Source organism: Tupaia chinensis, unplaced genomic scaffold, assembly GCF_000334495.1.
Source record: "Tupaia chinensis unplaced genomic scaffold, TupChi_1.0 Scaffold000291_1, whole genome shotgun sequence".
NCBI lineage: Eukaryota > Metazoa > Chordata > Mammalia > Scandentia > Tupaiidae > Tupaia > Tupaia belangeri.
The window spans coordinates 1,283,175-1,304,218 of NW_006159776.1; the positions used below are offsets into that span (position 1 = coordinate 1,283,175).

Below are 21,044 nucleotides of genomic sequence, written 5' to 3' on the forward strand. Positions count from 1 at the left end.
ACAAGTGGGCAAGTGCTGCTTGATATTTTTCCACCACATAATAAGAGGACGTAGAAGAGATGGAGTTTGGGCTTAAACTTAACCATTCACTCTTCTTGCCCTAAGGGAGTTTACTCTTGTTGCCACCACTGTCAAACAATTATCACCGTAAGTTTTGAATATCTGTCTTATCACCCTACTAAATTGTGTAAACTTCTTGATGACAGATATTTTATTTTGTTCACCCCTATAGCCCTTGTATCTACCACAGTACTTGGCACAAAGAAATCACAAAAATAAAACAAAAACAAACCCTATAGGGAGATGCACATGGAGAATAAGGTGCTCACCTGAATAAAATAACTTTTGTCAATTTTGTTTTATGCATGATAAGAGTGTGTGTGCATGTGTTTCCCATGTGTACGGGGAAGAGAGAGACCCAGAGAGAGAAACAGCGTCTCATTACACTGTGATTTTTCTTGCCTAAGTACTCTGGCTTCTCAGGATCTTGAACATGAGCACAGATCACCCATGTGTTTTCAGGCCAAACTGGGGATTCAAACTGTAGTCTGCCATATTACTTCCCAGCACTGCAATTTAGTTCACACCAACAATGCCACCAGGCTGGGCCTCAAATGGTTTTTTAAGATTACTTACTTGGGGGAACCAGCAGTTAGCATAATGGCTATGTCGCTGGACTCCCATGTAGTCGACCACAGTTTGCATCCCGGACCCAGTGGCTTAAAACTCACGCCGGGCGCGTGTGCGTGCGTGCCCAAGATCCCGAGAGGAGAATGGAGGAGAAGGGATTGTGGCGTGACCATCCCTCCTGGGGGGTGATTTCTCACTTTCTGTCTCTATGTTTCTCTCTGTCTGTGAAAATCTCTCCAAAAAAAAAAAAACAGATTACTTACTTGGGTTACTCCATTACCTGACAAGCATTTGCCCGAACTCAATTTGTTGATCTTTGTGAGAAGGCAGTGTAAAATGTAAAATGATTCAAAACACTGAGAAATAATGTATGTAGTGTCTATTATTATTATTATTATTATTATTATTATTATTATATTAATGGGGTCTTTTTAAAAGAATTTTAATTTAACTTTATCTATTTATTTATTTTCATTTTACCAGAGAGGGACAGAAAAAAAGATAAGAGTGAGAAAGCAAGCCCCCAAGTCCAGGACTTGAACCATGGTCAGCCATGTGAGAGTCCAGCACCCTTAGCCACCACACCACCTGCTGGCCCCTATTTTTATGTTGTCATTTTAACCTTTGCTTTTGAAAATTTTTTTTTGAGAGGTTTTTTTCGCTATAGGGCACGTGCACTCGCCAGACAGACAGAGAGAGACATAGAGACAGAAAGCGAGAAATCACCCCCCAGGAGGGATGGTCACGCCGCAATCCCTTCTCCTCCATTCTCCTCTCGGGATCTTGGGCACGCACGCACACGCGCCCGGCGTGAGTTTTAAGCCACTGGGTCCGGGACGTGAATCGCGGTTGACTACGTGGGAGTCCAGCGACATAGCCGTTACGCTAACTGCTGGTTCCCTGCTTTTGAAATTTTAAGGGCAAGTACTCAGTCAACACTTGAGTAAGGAAAATGAATGACAGATGCTTAGAGGGTTTATTAGCTTATCATAATCTCATAGTGTTGATGTTTTTAAAGTACCATCAAATAGCAAGAATATATCTGGAGGTTTAATTCAAAACGTAATGAGGGGGAACTTTGTGTTCATTCTTCTTCATGTTTTTGGTGTCCTTCACTTGCAACAGAACAAACTTAAAATTTCTACTTTTCTCTTTAGCTAGTATATTGGGACTGATAACCTTTTTTTACCCTATCTCCTTACATGTTTCATTTTATCATTCTAATGTTAGAACCATGATTGTGCCAGGAGGATCTATTTTCAAATTACAGTGAACATATATTTGAACACTTGGTGGCACCAAAAGCCTTAAATCAGTACCTGGTATAAAACAAACAATGTAATAATCTAATAGACCTCATATAGCAGCCTCCTTACTTTCTGCCTTTTCAAATAATAATCTTTTAAGTAATTTCAAATACATAAAAGTTACAAGTACAATAGAATTTCTTAGAGTGTCACATCAGGAATCGTTTATCAAGTGTGGGATTACGTCTACAAAAGGGGCCTCTCCAGCAAGATGGAACTATTAGACCTGATGTTTTTGTACAGCACAGTTTTATTTTATTTTTTTTTTAGAGGTTTTTGCCTTTGGGTGCATGCACTCACCGAAGAAAGATAGAGACAGTGAAAAGGCAAGTGAGAACCATCTCCCCGGGGTATGGCCGTGCTGCAATCCTGCCACCTCCATTCTCATCCAGGGATCATGGGTATGTACATGTGCTTGGCGTGAGTTTTAAGCCACCAGGTCTGGGACTCGAACTGTAGTTGGTCATGTGGGAGTCCAGCAATGGAACTGCTATGTCATCTGCTGGCCCCAGAGCACAGTTTTTCTACCTGCTATTTAATGTGATCCTTTCAGTTACTCTAAGAACAAAGGAAGGTTTTTTTCCAAATAATTATTTATTTAATGTTATTTATTATGTTGTTATTATTATTATTAATATTAACTCAGTATAGGGCATCTGCGCTCACCAAAGAGAGACACGGAGAAAGAGAAAGAAAGTGAGAAAGTAAGAGAGAGAGAGAGAGAGGGTGGGGGAGAGGGAGGGAAAGTGAGAAAGTAAGCCAAGTCTGAGACTCAGACTGCCTTTGGCCATGTGGGAGTCCAGAGCATTACCTGTCACGCTGTTTGCTGGCCCCAACAAAGCAAGTTTTAACAGATAAGAATATTTATCCTTTGGGGCCAGCAGGTAGCATAGTGGTTAAGGCACTGGACTCCCACATAGCTGTCCACGGTTTGAGTCTTGGACCCAGAGGTTTGAAACTCACACCCAGAATGTGTGTTTACACCCAAAATCCCGAGAGGAGAATAGAGGAGAAGGGATTGTGGCATGACCATCAATTCCTCCCTTTCTGTCTCTGGTGAGTACACATGCCCCCCAAAAAGAAAAGGTATGCTTTAAAATGTCAATTACACAGTCATTATTGATTGATCATGAACTAAATCCTGTGATAGATCTCCAAACTCCTAGCTTCAGGCTTTTTACAAAAAGGATAAGAATATGCATCTCTCATTCCGGTCATATATGTGAGAGAAATTACAGCTCTGAGACAAGGGATGTTTTTGTGTTGAAGCGATCCTGTAAAATTTGTGTATTCTGTAGACAGTGACATATCTGCAGGAAACGTTGCTTAAGATCCTTATGTGCCTTTTGGCCAGAACCACCATCTTCTGGTAATTCACCAAAACGATGAACACAAAGGAAAAGAGGGAAAGGCACCTGATATCTGTCCTGTAGGCCTTTTAGAAAGCATGGAGTGGTTCCTTTGGCAACATACCTGCGTTTCTACAAGAGAGGTGATACTGCAGACATCAATGGAATGGGTACTGTTCAAAAAGGAATGCCCCAGGGCTGGCAGGTGGTGTGGTGGTTAAGGATGCTGAATTCCCACATGGCCAACTATGTTTCGAGTCCTGGACCTGGTGGCTCACTTCCTCAGTTTCCCTCTCTCTTTCTTCCTCTCTTACTCTGTCCCTCTGCTCAAATAAAGTTAAATACAATCATTCTTTTTTTTGGAGAGGTTTTTGCTATAGGGCACGTGCGCTTGCCAGACAGAGAGACAGAAAGCGAGAAATCAGCCCCCAGGGGGGATGGCCACACTGCAGTCCCTTCTCCATTCTCCTCTCGGGATCTTGGGCACACACGCACACGTGCCGGGTGTGAGTTTTAAGCCACCGGGTCCAGGACGTGAACTGCGGTCGACTACATGGGAGTCCAGCGACATAGCCATTTTGCTAACTGCTGGTCCCCAATCATTCTTTTTTATTAAAAAAAAAAAGAATGCCCCACAGAAGTTACTATGGCAAAACTGGAAGAGTCTGCCATGTTACCCAGCAAGCTGTTGGCATTGTTGTAAGCAACAAGTTAAGGGCAAGATTCTTGCCAAGAGAATTAATGTGCATATTAAGCATTCTAAGAGCAGAGATTGCTTCCCAAAACGAGTAAAGGAAAATGACCAGAAAAAGAAGGAAGCCAAAGAGAAATATACCTGGGTTCAACTGAAGTGCCAGCTGGCTCTACCCAGAGCACACTTTGTGAGATCCAATGGAAACTGAGCTTCTGGAACCTGTTCCCTGTGAATTCATGGCATGACGGATGTTAAAAATAAACTAAACTATGGTCTATAAAAATATTTTTCTTAATTGAATAGAATTGTGTTCCCTCCTCAAAGCTAATTTTAATTGGGCTCTAATTTATTTTGTGATATCTTTATTCAAATTTAGTATTTTTTAGCTGAAAGATGTTAGGTGGCTTATTATGCAACAAATAAAACTCAATTGGTTAGGGAAAAAAAGATCCTTGTGTTCCTTCTAGGAACTGTATTTTGTCCTGCCATATTGTAAAGGAATCACAGGCTTTTTGGGAATATTGTAGGTATGGGGGGACTCAGTCAATCATTTATTCATCTATCCATTTATTAATATGTGTTGCTCACATATTGGTGCCAGGAAGCATTCTAAATCTAAATTTAGTGATGGAGAGGTACAGTAACCTACCGTCACGGAGCCATGTTTACAGTCTAATGGAAGGAATAAAAATAAAATAAGCAATTATGGGACCAGCAGGTGGCATGGTGGCTGACTTGACAATGTGCTGGACTTCCACATTGCCGACCACAGTTCAAGTTCTGGACCTGGTGGCTTGCTCTCTCACTTTTCCTCTCTCTCACTCTATCTCTCTGTAGTGAGCACACATGCCTTGTAGCAGTTTCAAACATAATAATAATATACAAAGTTAAATAATTTTAAAAATAAAGTAATTAGAATTAAATATGATGGCAGTTATAGTGAAAGTATGTATGTGATAACTATTTTTAAGATCATTGAAGAAGCATTATTTGATTTGTCTTTGTGTATGTAGTACCAAATATATATTTGAAATATATTTTTTTTTCTAGTTTATGTCTCTAGAGAAAAAGATTGGTATCCTAAATAAGGTCTTACCATAACCTCTTAGCCAGCCAGGATCACAGGCATGCTGGGTATGACTGGTATATTTAGGTTAACTCAGGATCCAAATCTTAGTTTCCCACGTGGCTCCAGTATCACGTAGTGGTGCCTTCCAATCTGTGCTCCTGTGGCTAGGCCCCAAACATAATTCTGTGCACCTAAAATGTTGAACTGAGTACTGATACTGGGAAAATAAATACATATGTTTTCCTGGGGAAATCAGGGAATATTTATCAGTAACTGAAGCTGAGATCTGAAAGATTTTGTTACTCAAAGGCTTATCCTGCAAAGGAAATAACATGTAAAAGCACAGAGCTTGAAAAGTTGTAGCATTTTTGCAAGTTACAAATTATTGCTGAAATATGAAATGCGAGGAGGATAGAGATGAGGCTGGACCAGCAGTCAGGGACTAATATACAGTGTCTTTATCAGGGCAAAATAAAAATGAATAAATAAATTTGAAAAAAAAATAGTAATAAATAAAATTAAATAAATATATATATATATTTTTTAATGTAAGTTTCACACTGGGAATTTTGTTTATATGAAGCAGTCTTCCAAAAAGTTAATGGAAGGAACCAGCAATTAGCTTAATGGCTGTGTCGCTGGGCTCCCATGTAGGTGACCGTGGTTTGCGGTCCCGGACCTGGTGGCTTAAAACTCACGCCAGGCACGTGTGCGTGCATGCCCAAGATCCTGAGAGGAGCACCAAGGAGAAGGGATTGCGGCGTGGCCATCCCCCCTGTGGGGTGATTTCTCACTTTCTGTCTCTCTGTCTGTCTCTGTCTGTCTGGCGAGTGCACACGCCCTATAACAAAAACCTCTTGAAAAAAAAAAGTTAATGGAAAATGTGTATTGTGGAAAAACTACAAATTTCAACATTTTTTGTTGAAATAAACTCATTTTCTATTTTTCCATGAAATTTTTGAAGTTCTCCAGAGTCTTTTCCTTTTCAATCTGTCTCTCCTAGAATCAACTCCTATATTCTTATTTTAATAAGTAAGTAACAACTATAAAACCTGATTTCCTGGCCCAGTCTGGTGGCAGAGTTGGTGGCAAACTGAACTACGGTACTGGGAGCCACGTGACAGACAATTTGAATCTGTGGGTCAGCTTGGAAACATACCAGGGCATGTGCATGTATGCTTAAGATCTTGACTGAAGCACAGGGGGAAAGAGGTGCAGTAAGGTGAGACCCTATTTAGGAGGCTTTTATCTCTCTCTCTCTGTCTCTCTTGCATACACACTATCATCTCTTTCATTAATACAATAAATATGCATAAAAACTTGATTTTTATAATAGAAAAATAATATAATATGGGGCTAATATCCAAATTTAGTTCAGATGTCACAGAAATGTTTCTAGCAATTTAGAAATGGCTTTAATAGCTGAGTAATTATTGTATCTGTAGCAGTACCTTGATGATAACACTGTGGAAGCTATGGCCTTTCGGAAGAATGCGAAGGAATTATTGCAACTAGCGGCAAAGACATTAAAGAAATTGGGAGTACGATTCTGGCTGAGCAGTGGAACTTGTTTAGGTAAAATTCTTGTTGCTCTACATTTGTCATTTTGTCATTTCATCCTCTAGTTTTAGGAATGACTGCTTGAGATGACAAAATATCTGTGATATTCAAAGTGTCATATTTTTAGACAGAATAAATGTGAGCACACGAGCAAATATCTGTTGGTTTCTTTAAAGAATTAATTTTAGAAATACAAAAGAGAGGTCAAAGTCGTTACCTTTTAAAAAAAAACTCCCTTTACTTATACACCATACAAATAGCTTGCATTGTACCAAAAGTTTCTGAAGAGTGGAAGATTGAGGGAGAGCATATCACAGGTCTTCAACAATCTTCTTCCAGGTTATTGATAGTATCACTGATTAGATGTCACACGTCATCTGATATGGGAAATGCAGAACTTTTCCTATAGTCCTTGGGGAAGTGGCTGTTAGAATCTGAGAAAGATTTCTGTTCACTATCGATTAGATCAGTTTTTTTTTTTTTTTTCAAATTTAGAATTAATTAGAATCTTAATACTTAAATCTTAATACTTAAATAGATAAGTATTGATCTATTTACTTTTCATATAATTTGGATGGGAAGGTTAAAATAGGGAAGACTGGGGGGCAGCAGATGGCATGATGGTTAAAGTGCTAGATTGCGGGGCCAGCAGATGGTGTGGTGGTTAAGGTACTGGACTCCCATATGGCCAATCGCAGTTCAAGTCCTGGACCTGGCAGTTTGAAAATCATGCCAGGCACGTGAGCTCAGAATCCCAGGGAGAGCATGGAGGAGAAGGGATTATGGCATGGCCATTCTCTGTGGGGAGCGATTTCTCACATTTCCTCTCTCTCTGTGTCTCTCTTTGCTCTTTGGCAAGGGCAAGTGCCTTATGATAAAAAAACCTTAAAAAAAAAAGAGAGAGAGAGACCTATTAAGGTATAAATCTTATTTTTACTTATTTACTTATTTATTTACTATAGGGCACATGTGCTTGCTGAAGAGAGAGAGAGGAAGAAAGTGAGGAATCACCCCCATAGGGAATAGTCATGCCTCCATCACTTCTTCCCCAGCAGGGATGGCCATACCATGATGTCATCCTTATTCTCCTTTTGAGTTTTTGGGCATGTACACACCTGGTATCATTTTTCAATCCATCTAGTCTAGGATTCAAACTGTACAGTCGGCCATGAGGGATCCAGCCCCCTTAACCTCTACCCATTTTTATTTATTTTTGTTTGTTTGTTTATGAGAGATTGATTGACTGATTGATTGATTTTTGACAGGATCTCAAAGTCAGGATCTTCCTGCCCTAGCTTACTAGCTTGCCAGGATCATAGGCACAACAAGCCACTCCATCAATCCTGTCTACTTGGACTGGGAACTGAATTAATAGTAGTAGCATGTTAGTAGTGTGTACTACTGCAGCTAAGCCTAACTTTTTTTTTTTTTTTTGAGAGGTTTTTGCTATAGGGTGTGTACGCTCACCAGAAAGACAGACAGAGAGACAGAAAGCGAGAAATCACCTCCCAGGGGGGATGGCCACACCGTAATCCCTTCTCCATTCTCCTCTTGGGATTTTGGGCATGCACGCACACATGCCCAGCATGAGTTTAAGCCGCTGGGTCTGGGACTTGAACCGCAGTTGACTATGTGGGAGTCCAGCAACATAGCCATTATGCCAACTGCTGGCCCTGAGCCTAAATTTTTTATTTTTATTTTTTATTTTTTTAGGTTTTCGCCAGTGCTTGCACTCACCAGAGAGAAAGAGAGAGAGACAGTGAGAGGGAAAGTGAGAAATCACCCCCTAGTGGGGACAGCCATGAAGCAATCCCTCTTCCTCCATTCTCCTCTTTGGCTTTTGGGCACACACACACAGATGTGCTCAGTGTGAGTTTCAAGCCAACAGATCTGGGACTCAAACCATGGTCAGTCATGTGGGAATCCAGCACCTTAACCACCACACCATCTGCTGGCCCTCTGAGCCTAAATGTTTTTTAGAACAATGATATAGAACATAATTGAGAAGTAGATATAGGAGCACTTAGGAATATCTTTTGACAGTGTGTTGAAAATTGAAGCTGATACGGCTTTTATTGTTTTATATGATCCATCAGATATTAACAGTTCAGAGCTGTCAAGTTTTATAAACTGTCAGGAAAGGTATATTGGTTAAGCAAAAGAGTGAAATGTTTTTAGCAATTTCTTTTTTTTAATTTGGCAGAGGTGCATGTATTTGCTGGAGAAAGAGAGGGGAAAGGAGAAAGCACCCCCAATTGGAATGGTCACACTGCAGTCCCTTCTCTTCATTTCTCCCTCCTTTCAGGATTTTTGGCATGCATGCACATGTCCCTGATGTGTTTTTCTTTTTTTGGAGAGGTTTTTTTTCTAGAGGGTGTGTGCGCTCACCAGAAAGACAGAGACAGACAGACAGAAGGACAGAAAGCGAGAAATCACCCCCCAGGGGGGATAGCCATGCTGCAATCCCTTCTCCTCCATTCTCCTCTTGGGATCTTAGGCACGCATGCACATGTGCCCGGCATGAGTTTAAGCCACTGGGTCTGGGACTCGAACTGCAGTTGACTACATGGGAGTTCAGCAACATAGCCATTACACTAACTGCTGGTCCCCCGAATTGTTTTTCAAGCCACGAAGTTGTATTCTAATCGCTCAATTGGCCATGTGGGATCCAGCTGCCTTAACCATCATACCACCAGTTGGCTTATTTTTAGCATTTCTTAAAGGCAACCTTCTTTCCTAGAGGTTAATGGTTAAACCTTCTCAGGGTCACCTTAACTTTTTTAAAGTGAATGACCCAGTTAACATTATTAAAGCCAATGGTTTATTCATAAGTTTAAAATATTAGGTCATTGGGAAAGTCATGATGAATTTTTCCATTTTTCTATGCAAAAATGAATTATGAGTTTCCTAACAAGCCAATATATCATGAAAATTTGAAGAAGTGATTGTTCAGACAAAAACAGATAGATGGATGGAAAGGAAGGATGTTAGTTCTTTAATAGGCCACTCCCGTAACCAAGTTTTTAGTTTAGGATTTAATATTTTAAAAAATAATTTTGGTGGATCAGCAGATGGTATGGAGGGCGGGGCAGTTGGATCTCACATGACTCACTTCACAGTTTGAGTCCTGGGCCCAACAGCTTGAAAATCACTCTGGACACATGTGCATGCATGTGTGCCTAAAGTCCCTAGGGGAGAATGGAGAAGGGATTGTGGCGTGGCCATCCCCCTGAGGGATGATTTCTCACTTTGCTGCTCTCTCTCCCCCTTTCTTTCTCTCTCTAGTGAGCACACCACCCTATAACAAAACTTAAAAAAAAAAAAAAAAATTCAGTAAAGCACCTTAAACCTAATCCTATGCAGTAAAATTCATTTTCACAAAGATCATCTATTACAATGACTAATTTTTTTCAAATCTTATTTTTTTTCCCCTTTTTTTTAGGATGGTATCGGCAATGCAACATTATTCCTTATAGCAAAGATGTCGACCTAGGAGTTTTTATACAGGATTATAAATCTGATATTATTTTAGCATTTCAAGATGCAGGACTTCCACTCAAACACAAATTTGGGAAGGTCAGTAACAAAAATTGGCTTTATTTCATAAGTTACATTTTAATTGTAAAGTTTATGGTAAACAACCAAGATTTGGTTAAGAATGCTGCACAGGTAATTTTATTATTTATTATTCACCAAGCTGAGCTCAGTAAAAGCTTGTTACCATTTGTGATTTTTACACTATATAGAGAAAAACTAGATAGCCTGGCTTTCTATGGATGAGGACAGAAGGATCCTGGACTTTTGTAGATGAATTTTATATTAGGCAACAAGATTTAAAATTAGTAAAGTTTGTAATATATAATTGATATAATAAGTAAGAATACCTCCTATCCTACCTGAAGTTATACTGTGGCATGGATGTAATTATCAACACAAAGCGTTCCACTGATTGCTAAGGGGTAGAATTACTAAACGGTTATTTCTAACAAGCACTTCAATTTTTTTATTTATCTCACATGTGCTAGGTTATAGTACTTTACTGAGAGGTCAATCAGGGATAGCTGTTTGACTTCTAAGCCCATGATCTTCTGCAATCACCTCACTTTAAATTTGCTTGTTTCCAGAGAGGTGTGATCCTACAAAACAAATAGAAGTATTTTCAATCCCTGGAAAGTTATTTCTGTCATCTTAAATAATCATTGTGTTTTACTAAAAAAATTAATAAATAAAATATTCTTCTGAGATCGAAGTCAAAGCTCTAGAGTTCTAGTCTTTGAGTAAACATTTGCGCAACATCCACTATATGTCTGGCACTGTGGTGCACACATGGGACACAAAGAGAACAAATTACAGTGTTTACACTTGAGCTCACTGGGAGGGGGATAACCACATAAATTATGATTACATTATTAGTGCTGTAACACACAGATGTACCAAGTCCAGTGGGAACATAATTATTTGTAGTAAAGTTTCTTTAGCAAAATGCTCTCAAAATGATTTTTTTCTGCACTTTTTTGTTTTTTAAATCTTTTTAATGTACACAATGTGATGATCTATGTTAAATATGTAGCTATATATAATACCACTTTAACTATGTACTTACTGATTATGATGAGAGATTTATCTCCTAATGGTATTAGTTATTAAAGAGAGTCATTTTTCTTTGATCCCTAACTTCTTTAGTCAAAAAAGGACTCTGGAACAGGATGTTTCTGTTTTCTCTGCAGAGTGATGATCTAACTACCCTAAGTTATTTACTCTGAGTTGTCATTGGGATTTAAGAAGCAACATTATTTCATATGCAGTTAGGAAAGAAAAGAAATGATGGCATGCTACTGATGCATTCCAATTTCAGATTTTTCTAAATTGAAAAAAAAAGTGCACTTTAGAATTAATACTTTAATAAGAATCTCTTTTTTAAAAGAAGTTTTAAAAAATGTATTTTCTTTGTTTTAGTCTGTGAAGGTTTTCATCTTCCTCCTAGGTAGAAGACAGCTTGGAACTATCCTTCCAGGGAAAAGATGATGTAAAACTTGACATTTTTTTCTTCTATGAAGAGACTGACCATATGTGGAATGGAGGCACTCAGGCCAAAACAGGAAAAAAATTTAAGTATGGATCAGATAAGTACTTATAAAAAGATGATAGAAATAACTTTAGGAGATAGAAATAAAGAAGTAACTGAAAATGAAAAAAAAGAAAAGAAAAGAAAAAAACAAAAACACCTGTGTCAAGGCTCTTTTTCCAGCGACACATGGAGTTCAGTTGTGCCTGTGAGGGGAGAACTGCCTGTAAAATCTATGAGGAGGAAGTGTCCTGGATTTGTCAATCCAGGGAGTCATGATTAAAAACCCTTGAGTCATGAGAAAGAGAATGCCAGAGAAAGGAATACAGGTATCAGTAAAGCTCAGAGTTTTTGCTGTAACCTGACTGTCAGAGCTGTAGGAGTTAGATAATTATGTGAGAATGGATAGGGTGGGTAAGAACGAGATAGTTGAGATGAAGTCAGGTTTAAGTGAGGAAATTGGGATTGAACAGAGTCGAGACCTTGAGTAGTAGGCAAGCTTACAAGTATGCCTTCTTCTTTCTTTCTTTTCTTTTTTTTTTTTTTTTTTAAAGTTTGCTATACCCTTGCCAGAGACAGACCAGGGTGAGGGAGGGGTGGTGAGAAATCACTTCCCAAGAGGGATGGCTATGTCAAATATTTATTTGACAGTGCCTTTTATATAAACTGCAGTCTAATCCTTAAAGCATAGTTATTGGACTTAATAGATTTTTTTTAGTGTAAGATAATATTGAGTATGGGGCTTGTAGGTGGTGTGGTGGTTAAAGCACTGGATTCGATGTGCTTTACATAACTAACTGTGGTTTGAGGCTCAGACCTGGTGGCTTGAAAATCACAACAAATAAATAGGTAAATAAATGTTTAAAATAAAAAGATAATATCGATTGTAAGATGCACCATTGTTTATGTGCTACTAGAAAGAAAAAAATTGACAATTGTAAGACACATGATTACACATGGAAAACTTGGAAAAGATGTCTCAGAACTGATGAAATCTAATTTGTCAGGGTGGCGTTGTTAGCATCTAGTTCTTGGTTTTTTATTTTATTTTAATGCTGTCATAGCCAGACTCTCTGATGAGAAAAGACAAAAATCATTAGAATAAGTAATTAGAGTAAGTATGCCTTTCTTTATGTTGTGATTGGCCTGTCCTCAGTTCTGACAGAAAGAATTAGAATGGGGACCCAAATAACATGGGCTTAGGAGTCAGGCAGACCTAGGAAACCTCAGCTTCACCCTAAAATATTTGTGGGCTTTTAGCTTTTATGAATATTATTCACCTCATCTATTTTTCTATTATTATTTTATTTGACTTCACTTATTATTACTATTATTTTCCAGTTTAATCAGAAAGAGACAGAGAAAGAGAGAGAAGGAAAGTGAGAAAGCAAGCTACCAGGTCCAGGATTTGAGCCGTGGCTGGCCCTGTGGGAGTCCAGTGCCTTTAACTACCACACCACCTGCTGGCCCCCCCATCTATTTTTTAAAATTATTTTATTTTATTTATTATTATTATTTTTTAAAATTTGCTACTGGACATGGGCGCTCACTAGAGAGGAAAAGTGAAAAAGCAAGCTGCCAGATCTGGGACTCAAACTGTGGTATGCCATGTGGAAGTCCCGAGCCCCAGCCACCACACCACCTGCTGGACACATAACCTCATCTATTAAACTTTCCCTCCTACTGTCTCTGGTGAGCACACATACCCTATGGCAAAAACAAAAACAAAAAAAGAAAGAAAAAGGAAAAAAAGAACTGTTTCTTCCCGAGTACTACATTTCTGGATTGAAAAAGATTCTTTCATTCTGCTTTGACTGTTCTGAATAGTAACAGTGTTTGGGAAGTGTGAAATGTTCTGATTATTTAACAGGAAAAGTGAGCAGTGATAGAGCTGTCTGGACAGATGGTGTGAGTCCCAGATTTTCTGTCATATTACTGTGACCTTAAAAGGCAGAGAAAAGAACAGGAGATGGCTGCTTAGCGTCTTTTCTTTGGAAGATTCTCCCAGTCATATGCCATTTTTATTCTTTTTAGCACTATTTACTTTAAGGAAATGCAGTATTTTTAACATTACTCTTCTTTAGGAATAAAACCCCTAAAACCTTTAAAATTAGTATAAGTAAGGGTCTTTTTATTTTTATACTATTGTACTTTTTATTCATGTATAGTTTATTCTGAGAAAAGCTTAGTAAGAATTTCTGGGTGAGGTGGCAGGTGGCATGATGGTTAAGGACGCTGGACTCCCACATGACCGAACATGGTTCAAGTCCCAGATCTGGCAGCTTGCTTTCTCACTTTCCCTCTCTCTCACTCTGTCCTTCTCTGGCCAAATTAAAAATAAATAAGTAAATAAAGTTAAATAAAATAACTATTAAAAAAATAAGAATTTCTGGGTAGCTAAGCACATGGTAGGTTTCTGGGGAGTGACAAGCCAAGAGATGCCATGGAAACTACATGTCCCTTCTCCATACCTTATCCTACCCATCTTTTTATCTGGTATTCATGAGAATCCTTTGTGAGATACTTTAAATAAACCAATGACTGTACTTTCTCAAAGGAGACTACATAATATGTGCAGTGATTAATTTCTTCCATCATCAGTATCAAGAGAATAAAGGATAACTTTTAATAACAAATTTTTTTAAAGAATTATTTAACTTTATTTATTTATTTAAAAAAATTTTTTTTGGAGAGGTTTTCGCTACAGGGCGCGTGTGCTCGCCAGAAAGACAGAGAGAGATAGAAAGACAGAAAGCGAGAAATCACCCCCCAGGGGCGATGGTCACGCTGCAATCCCTTCTCCTCCATTCTCCTCTCAGGATCTTGGGCACACACACACATGCTCCCGGTGTGAGTTTAAGCTCTCAGGTCCAGGACTTGAACCATGGTCAATTACATGGGAGTCCAGTGACATAGCCATTACGCTAACTGCTGGTTCCCGCCAAGGATAACTTTTTAAAGTGAATAAGTTCCACATCCTAAATCTAATCATTCTACCCCTAACTACAGTATCTGACATTGTATCAGGTGTGGAAACAAAGCTACTCACATCAGTGTCAATAATACATGATCTAGTGAAATATGGATCTTTAGAAACATACTGGAATTTTTAGAAACAAACAACACACTGATGGGGGAAAAAAAGGAAAAAAAACTTGGAATATAGAATGCTTACCATTTTTCAAGACTACAGGAACCTTAAGGAACTTTTTTCCTTGAAGAATAAAGGAAAACCATTTTGCCTTTTTTAAACTTCTCTCTTTGTGCCTGTGGAATGTCATCTTTGGTCCTAAGGTTTAATAATTATTGAAATATTAAGAGGAAGAATGAAGATATAGCTACCAGGATATCTGCTAAGTATCAGGCACCATCATAGGTGCTTTATGTATATAATCTTAGTCTTCATTTTATCCCTGTGGGTTGGGTATCCTCACACCCAGTTAGCCATGAGGAACCTAAAGATCAGAGAAGCAAATCAATATGCTTAATCAAGGTCATTAGCCATTAATGGCCAAGTTTTAACCCCAGTACTGTTTGATTCTTAAGCCAAAATGCTTTCTTTCAGAAGTTAGTGAGCTGAGTGAGTTAGCACAGTAATGCATTTAGAATGGTACTTGGCACACTGGAAGTAGTACTGTATGAATATTAGCTACTGCCACTGCCATTGCTATGCAATTGCTACTGCTGCTGTTATTACTGCTATATTACACTGGCACAAAGCACGCACTGCAACACAGTCATACATTGGATTAGTTATTCTCCCGGCAGGTGTTTTCTTTCTAGGTCTTATGATACTAATTACAACTTTAGTTCTTTAACCTAAAGCCATTCTTTTTTTTACCTAAAGCCATTCTACTCAAAATCCAAATTGTACTTTAAAATATTGTTTGGATTTTTTAATGTCTGTTTTTCTTCTTCACAATCCATATCACCTGTAGTGAAAAGTGATGAATACAATAATTATGTATCCTGTATATGCAGGGGTTTTTTTGAGAGGTTTTTGCTATTCGGTGCGTGCGCTCGCCAGAAAGACAGAGAGAGACAGAGAGATAGGAAGCAAGAAATCACACCCCAGGGGGGATGGCCACGCCGCAATCCCTTCTTCTCCATTCTCCTCTCAGGATCTTGGGCATGCACGCACACTTGCCTGGCATGAGTTTAAGCCACCGGGTCTGGGACTTGAACCGCGGTTGGCTACATGGGAGTTCAGCGACATAGCCATTATGCGAACTGTTGGTCCCTCCTGTATGTGAAGTTTTTACTCCACGATTTCCCAGTTCGTACAGATGCTACATAGGTTCCTTTTTTTTCCCTTTTAATATAGGGTACATGTGTTCACTGGAGAGAGACAGACAGACAGGGAGGGTAAGAAATCAGTACCCCCAGAGGTTATAGCCACCCACAGTCCCTTCTCCTCTATTCTCTTCTAGGGATTTTGAACATACATGCACATGTGCCTGGCAAGTCTGTCAATCCGTGGTCCAGGATTTGAAACGGAGTTAGCTATGCATGGTACAGCATCTTTAACCACTATGCCACATGTTGGCCCACTGTGTAGATTTTTTTGAGTTGTTTCTTTCCTTCTTATCTGAATCAACTAATATGGGTAGAGGTCAAGAGTTTGAGAGGTAATGATAATAGTTAACCTTTTTTTTTTAATTGAGAGATTTTTGCCATAGGATATGTGTGCTCGCTGGAGAGACAGAGAGACAGAAAGCAAGAACTCATTCCCTGCGTGGATGGGCACACTGCAATCCCTTCTTCTCCATTCTCCTCTTGGGAACTTGAGCATGCACGCACACGCATCTGCGTGAGTTTTAAGCCGCTGGATCTGGGACTCGAGCTTTGGTTAACTACACGAGAGTCCAGCAACGTAACCATTACGCCATCTGCTGGTCCCAAATAATTAACTTTTAGTGAATACTTACTAGATGCTAGGCACTATGCCAAGATTTTGTAGTGCCTTATCTCAGTTTACCCTCACAACACGTTTATAAGGGAGTTTCACCTTTATTTCATGGATGATGAAATTAAGGCAGAGCTAAGCCTTAGACCAAGGTCTGTATCATTTGAGAGCATATGTTCTTAGCTGTATACTATGTTAGTGTCACCGTGATCTCTGTTATATTGTTCATGTGTCCTCCATGTAATGAATGCTAGAGTTGTTGAGCTACTGCTTTAAACTTTAATAGTAAACCTACTATCCCTTGAGCAAGTTGTAGGGTCCTTATACCTCCTGATATTTGCTTTTACTGCTCCTCCTCAAAAAATTTGGATTTGTACTCTGTGGACTACAAATTGCTCCAATTTAACTTATTTCATTTCTGTAAAATGTATTTACTAGCTGCTGTGTTAAGGATACCGATGTAAGTATAACTTAGGTTCTGCTGCCAAGGATCTCATAATTTAGTATGCAGTACAGGCACTGAAGTATGTGTAATCGATAGTTGAGGTACCAAATCAACTCTATCTAGAAACAAAAGCAGGAAAGTATGGCTTAAAAATAGAGAGGTTTGGGACCAGCAGGTGGCGTGGTGGTTAAGGCACTGGACTCCCACATGGCACTCTACTCCCACGTGATTGAGTCCTGGACCTAGCGGCTTGATTTCTCATTTTTCCCTCTCTCTTTTTCACTCTGTTCCTCTCTGGTCAAATTAAAATAAATAGATATAAATAAATAAAATTAAGTAAAATAATTATTTAAAAAATTAAATATACATGAAGTAACATACGTATAGTAAACAAATCAATACCTCGAGAATTATCAGACATTTAACCAATACCTCAGTAAAAAACTAGGTACTTGCTTGTAGCCCAGAAGCCTCCATTATTTGCCCTCATAATCACAGGTCTTTTCCCATGCAAGGTAACAACTACCCTAACTTCCAATAATATGGTTTAGTTTTACTTTTTTTTTTTATTTTTATAAATGGAATCATATGCTGTTGGCTTCTTTTCACTCAACTGTTATTTTTGTAAGAACCAACTGTTTTTTGTATATTGTAGCAGATGTTCAGTCATTTTCTTTGCTATATAGTAGTTAATTGTATGAATAAATCACCAATATTTATCAAGCCACTGTAGTTAGATATTGGGTTATTTTTGTTTGGGGGCTGTTAGAGATGATGCTGAGCAAACATTCCTGTACAAGTCTTTTAGTGCCTGTAACATGCCTGTCTTAATCTGTTTGAGCTGCTCTGACAAAATACCATAAATTAGGTGCTTATAAACATCAGAAAGTTACTTTTCACTGTCTGGAGGCTGAGAAGTCCAAGGTCAAGGTGCCGTTGTATATGGGTTCTGGTGAGCGCCCCTCCCCTCCCCATTTCCTGGTTGCAGGCTGCCATTTCTTCCTGTGTCTTGGCATGGTGGTGGGATCAAGCAAGCTTCCTCATGCCTTTTCTCAAAGGTATAATCGCTTTCATGACAGCTTCACCCTCATGACCTCATCACCTTCCAAAGGCCCTACTTAGTACCATCACCTTGGGAGTGAGGACTTCAACACATGAACTTTGAGAGGACAAGGGACACAAACATTTGGACCAGAGCAGTGTTTTTCTGCTGGGTGTGTACATAAAATGTGGGATTGCTTGGTAATAGGGTATAGAGAGGTTCAACTGCAGTGTAATGCTTACAAATAGTTTTCCAAAGCTGGTTGTACCAGTTCGCACTTCCACCAGTATGTTATAAAACATTTCATTGCCATACATTCTTGCCAACATATGGCATTGTCAGACTTTCATATTTTAGCTATTTTGGTTGATGTATAATGTTACCAATTATGTTTTAATTTTCATTTCCCTGATGACTTAATGAGGGTGGGTACATTTTTGTGTTTATTGACCATTTGAGTATTCTCCTTTGTGAGGTACCTGTTGAGTATCTTCTCAGTTTTTTCCGTTTATCTTTTTTCCGACTCTTTGTAAGTTATACATATATCTATTGAAAATATCTTATCTCAATTTGTCCTTTTTATCTTTTCATTCTTTTAATGCCACTTATTCAATAAAGTTACTAATTTTAATGTCATTTATTTGTATAAATCTATTTCTAGTATTTAAGAAGTCTTTAATCTCAAAGTAATGAAGATATCTTCCTGTATTATCTTCTGGAATCTTTATTGTTTTATATGTAATATGAGGATCAATTTCAAATTTCAGATTTTATTTGGATTCACTAGTTTTCCTACTGTTCTTTTTCTGTTCTAAGATCCACCCAGGATACCATGTTGTATTTAGATACTTTGCCTTTTAGAACTTGACTTTAGTGCTAGATTTTAAGCATGTCACTAATAATACCAGATCATCAGACATCACCCTATGTCCCAATTCTGCTTACTCAACGGTACTGTATGATCTCCTCTTTGAAGCTGCTCCTTAGTATCTTTATCTGGAAATAATCTCCCCTTCTTCCGAATTTCTGCCTATTTCTTTTCTTTACCTCTCTCATGCTTCATTGAAGTACTTTTGCAGATTTGTCTGTCTTTTCTAAGTGATATATAAAACTAGGCATGATAACAGCTGTTGAGCTGAGTGAGACCTAAGCCCCACTTGAAATTAAATCAGGTCTTAAGTGCAGTCTACGCTGTTGTGTTAAGAGGACAGGGTGGCACCAAGTTGGTAACTTAACCCAGCCTAGCACTTTTGGAGAATTCAAGCCACAAAGTTAAGACTCTAGTTGTTTTCAATCACTCTGCTTCACAAGAAGTTAAAAGACTAGGGCACCAGTGCATGGCATGGTGATTAAGGCACTGGACACTCCCACATGGCTGACCACAGTTTGAGTCCTGGACCTGATGGCTTGCTTTCTCACTTTCTCTGTCTTTATCTCTATCTCTCTTTGTGTCTCTCTCTGGTCAAATTAAAAATAAAATGAATGAATAAATAAAGTTAAATAAATAATTCTTAAAAAAAAAGTTAAAAGACTAGAGTTAGTTGTTGAATCCTTACTTATAGTCTCATCTTCATAGATCGATACTATGCTCTTATAGTTATACCTTTCAGAAAATAAATTTGTCCCTTTATCAGTTATACCTGTGAAGCTAAATAGGCAACTCTCAATATCTTTAAGTGAATTTATTTAAAACATTGACTTTTCTAAAAATGATTTCATATTTCCTGCTCTGTTTATGCCTTCATATTTTATAACATACATGTTAAGTCTTAGGTCTCCTTAATTATACCTTTAAACCTCTAATGAGTAACAGGTGCAAAGTTGAGGGATTGAGGAAAGAACTTTGTATGTCATATGACAATTATGTACTGACACAACATGTTGAAGTGGCAATTACTTATATAATAAGCAGCTTGTTTTTTTGAAGAGATTGCTTTAGAATGAATAAATGGCAAATTTTTAATTTATACTAAGTAAAGAGTATTTTTAGAAACTGTCAGGTATTTTGTCATTTGAACATAATTCTGTAAGGTATTATTTAAGATAGTACCTGAAGAGAGACCAAAGCAAATCTCCACTAGAAGACTCAGATACAAATTTTCATAGGCATCTTAATCATTGTAGCCAAAAAATGGAAGCAAACCAAGTGCCAACATTCTGAGGATCAAATATACAAATTATGATACATTCAGAAAATGGAGTATTACTGAGTGATGAAGAATAATGACCTGATAGAGGCAATAACATTTATGAATCTCCAAAACATGCTAAGTGAAAGTCAGATCAGAATAGTACATGCTATGTGTTTGCATTTATTTGACATGGTAGAACAGGCCGAACCCATCAGGAGTATAATAAGACCAGAGGTTTCCTGGGACCTAAATGAGTTGACTGCATGACTGCCAGAGAGCACAGGAACTTTGGGAAGAAGGGTAGTAGAAATGAATGTTCTATATCTTGATTATTTTAATTGTGGTGGTTGCAAAGGTATATACATTGTCAAAACTCATCACTTAAAATGGGTGCATTAATATTATATGTAAATTCTATCTTTAAAAAAGTTGACTTAGGGCCAGAAGTTGATGCCTAGGTTGAGGAAGCTGGATCCCATGGCCAGCTGTGCAATTCAAGCCCTACTCTTTTTTTTTTTTTTTTTTTTTTTATTTTATTATCATCATAATCTTCTTTCTATTACACTAGATTACATATAACTTTACATTGACTTCCATTGCTTTTTCAAAAGGGAATGCCATGCATGTCAGTCAATACAGAGACATCAATCTCCCCGCTTTATCATTCAATATCTTTTCCATGCTTTTCCCAATAATTATTATTATAATTTTTTTAAACAGTCAATCACTATTTCTCATTTTGCTTATTAAAAAGACTTCACCCATCATGAAATACTTTCCAGACCGGTTCAGTTGAGAATACTATACATGTCATCCTTAACAGGTAATAAACCATATCTATTTCT

General features: G+C 38.2%; 1 protein-coding gene across 7 annotated transcripts in view; it reads left to right on the top strand.

The window, feature by feature from the left end:
• The window catches only part of FKTN (fukutin), an 80,662-nt gene that overhangs the window by 13,385 nt on the left and 46,233 nt on the right, over positions 1–21,044 (top strand). For 4 of the 7 annotated variants that reach the window (XM_027772671.1, XM_027772670.1, XM_006150602.3 and 1 more), the window contains 3 exons: positions 6,495–6,624; positions 10,052–10,185; positions 11,594–11,721. In XM_027772671.1, the coding sequence (XP_027628472.1) occupies positions 6,495–6,624; positions 10,052–10,185; positions 11,594–11,721 (392 nt within the window). Of the gene's footprint in view, positions 1–6,494; positions 6,625–10,051; positions 10,186–11,565; positions 11,722–21,044 lie in introns of all 7 variants that reach the window. The other 3 variants (XR_003549702.1, XM_027772669.1, XM_027772672.1) reach the window with 3 other exon arrangements.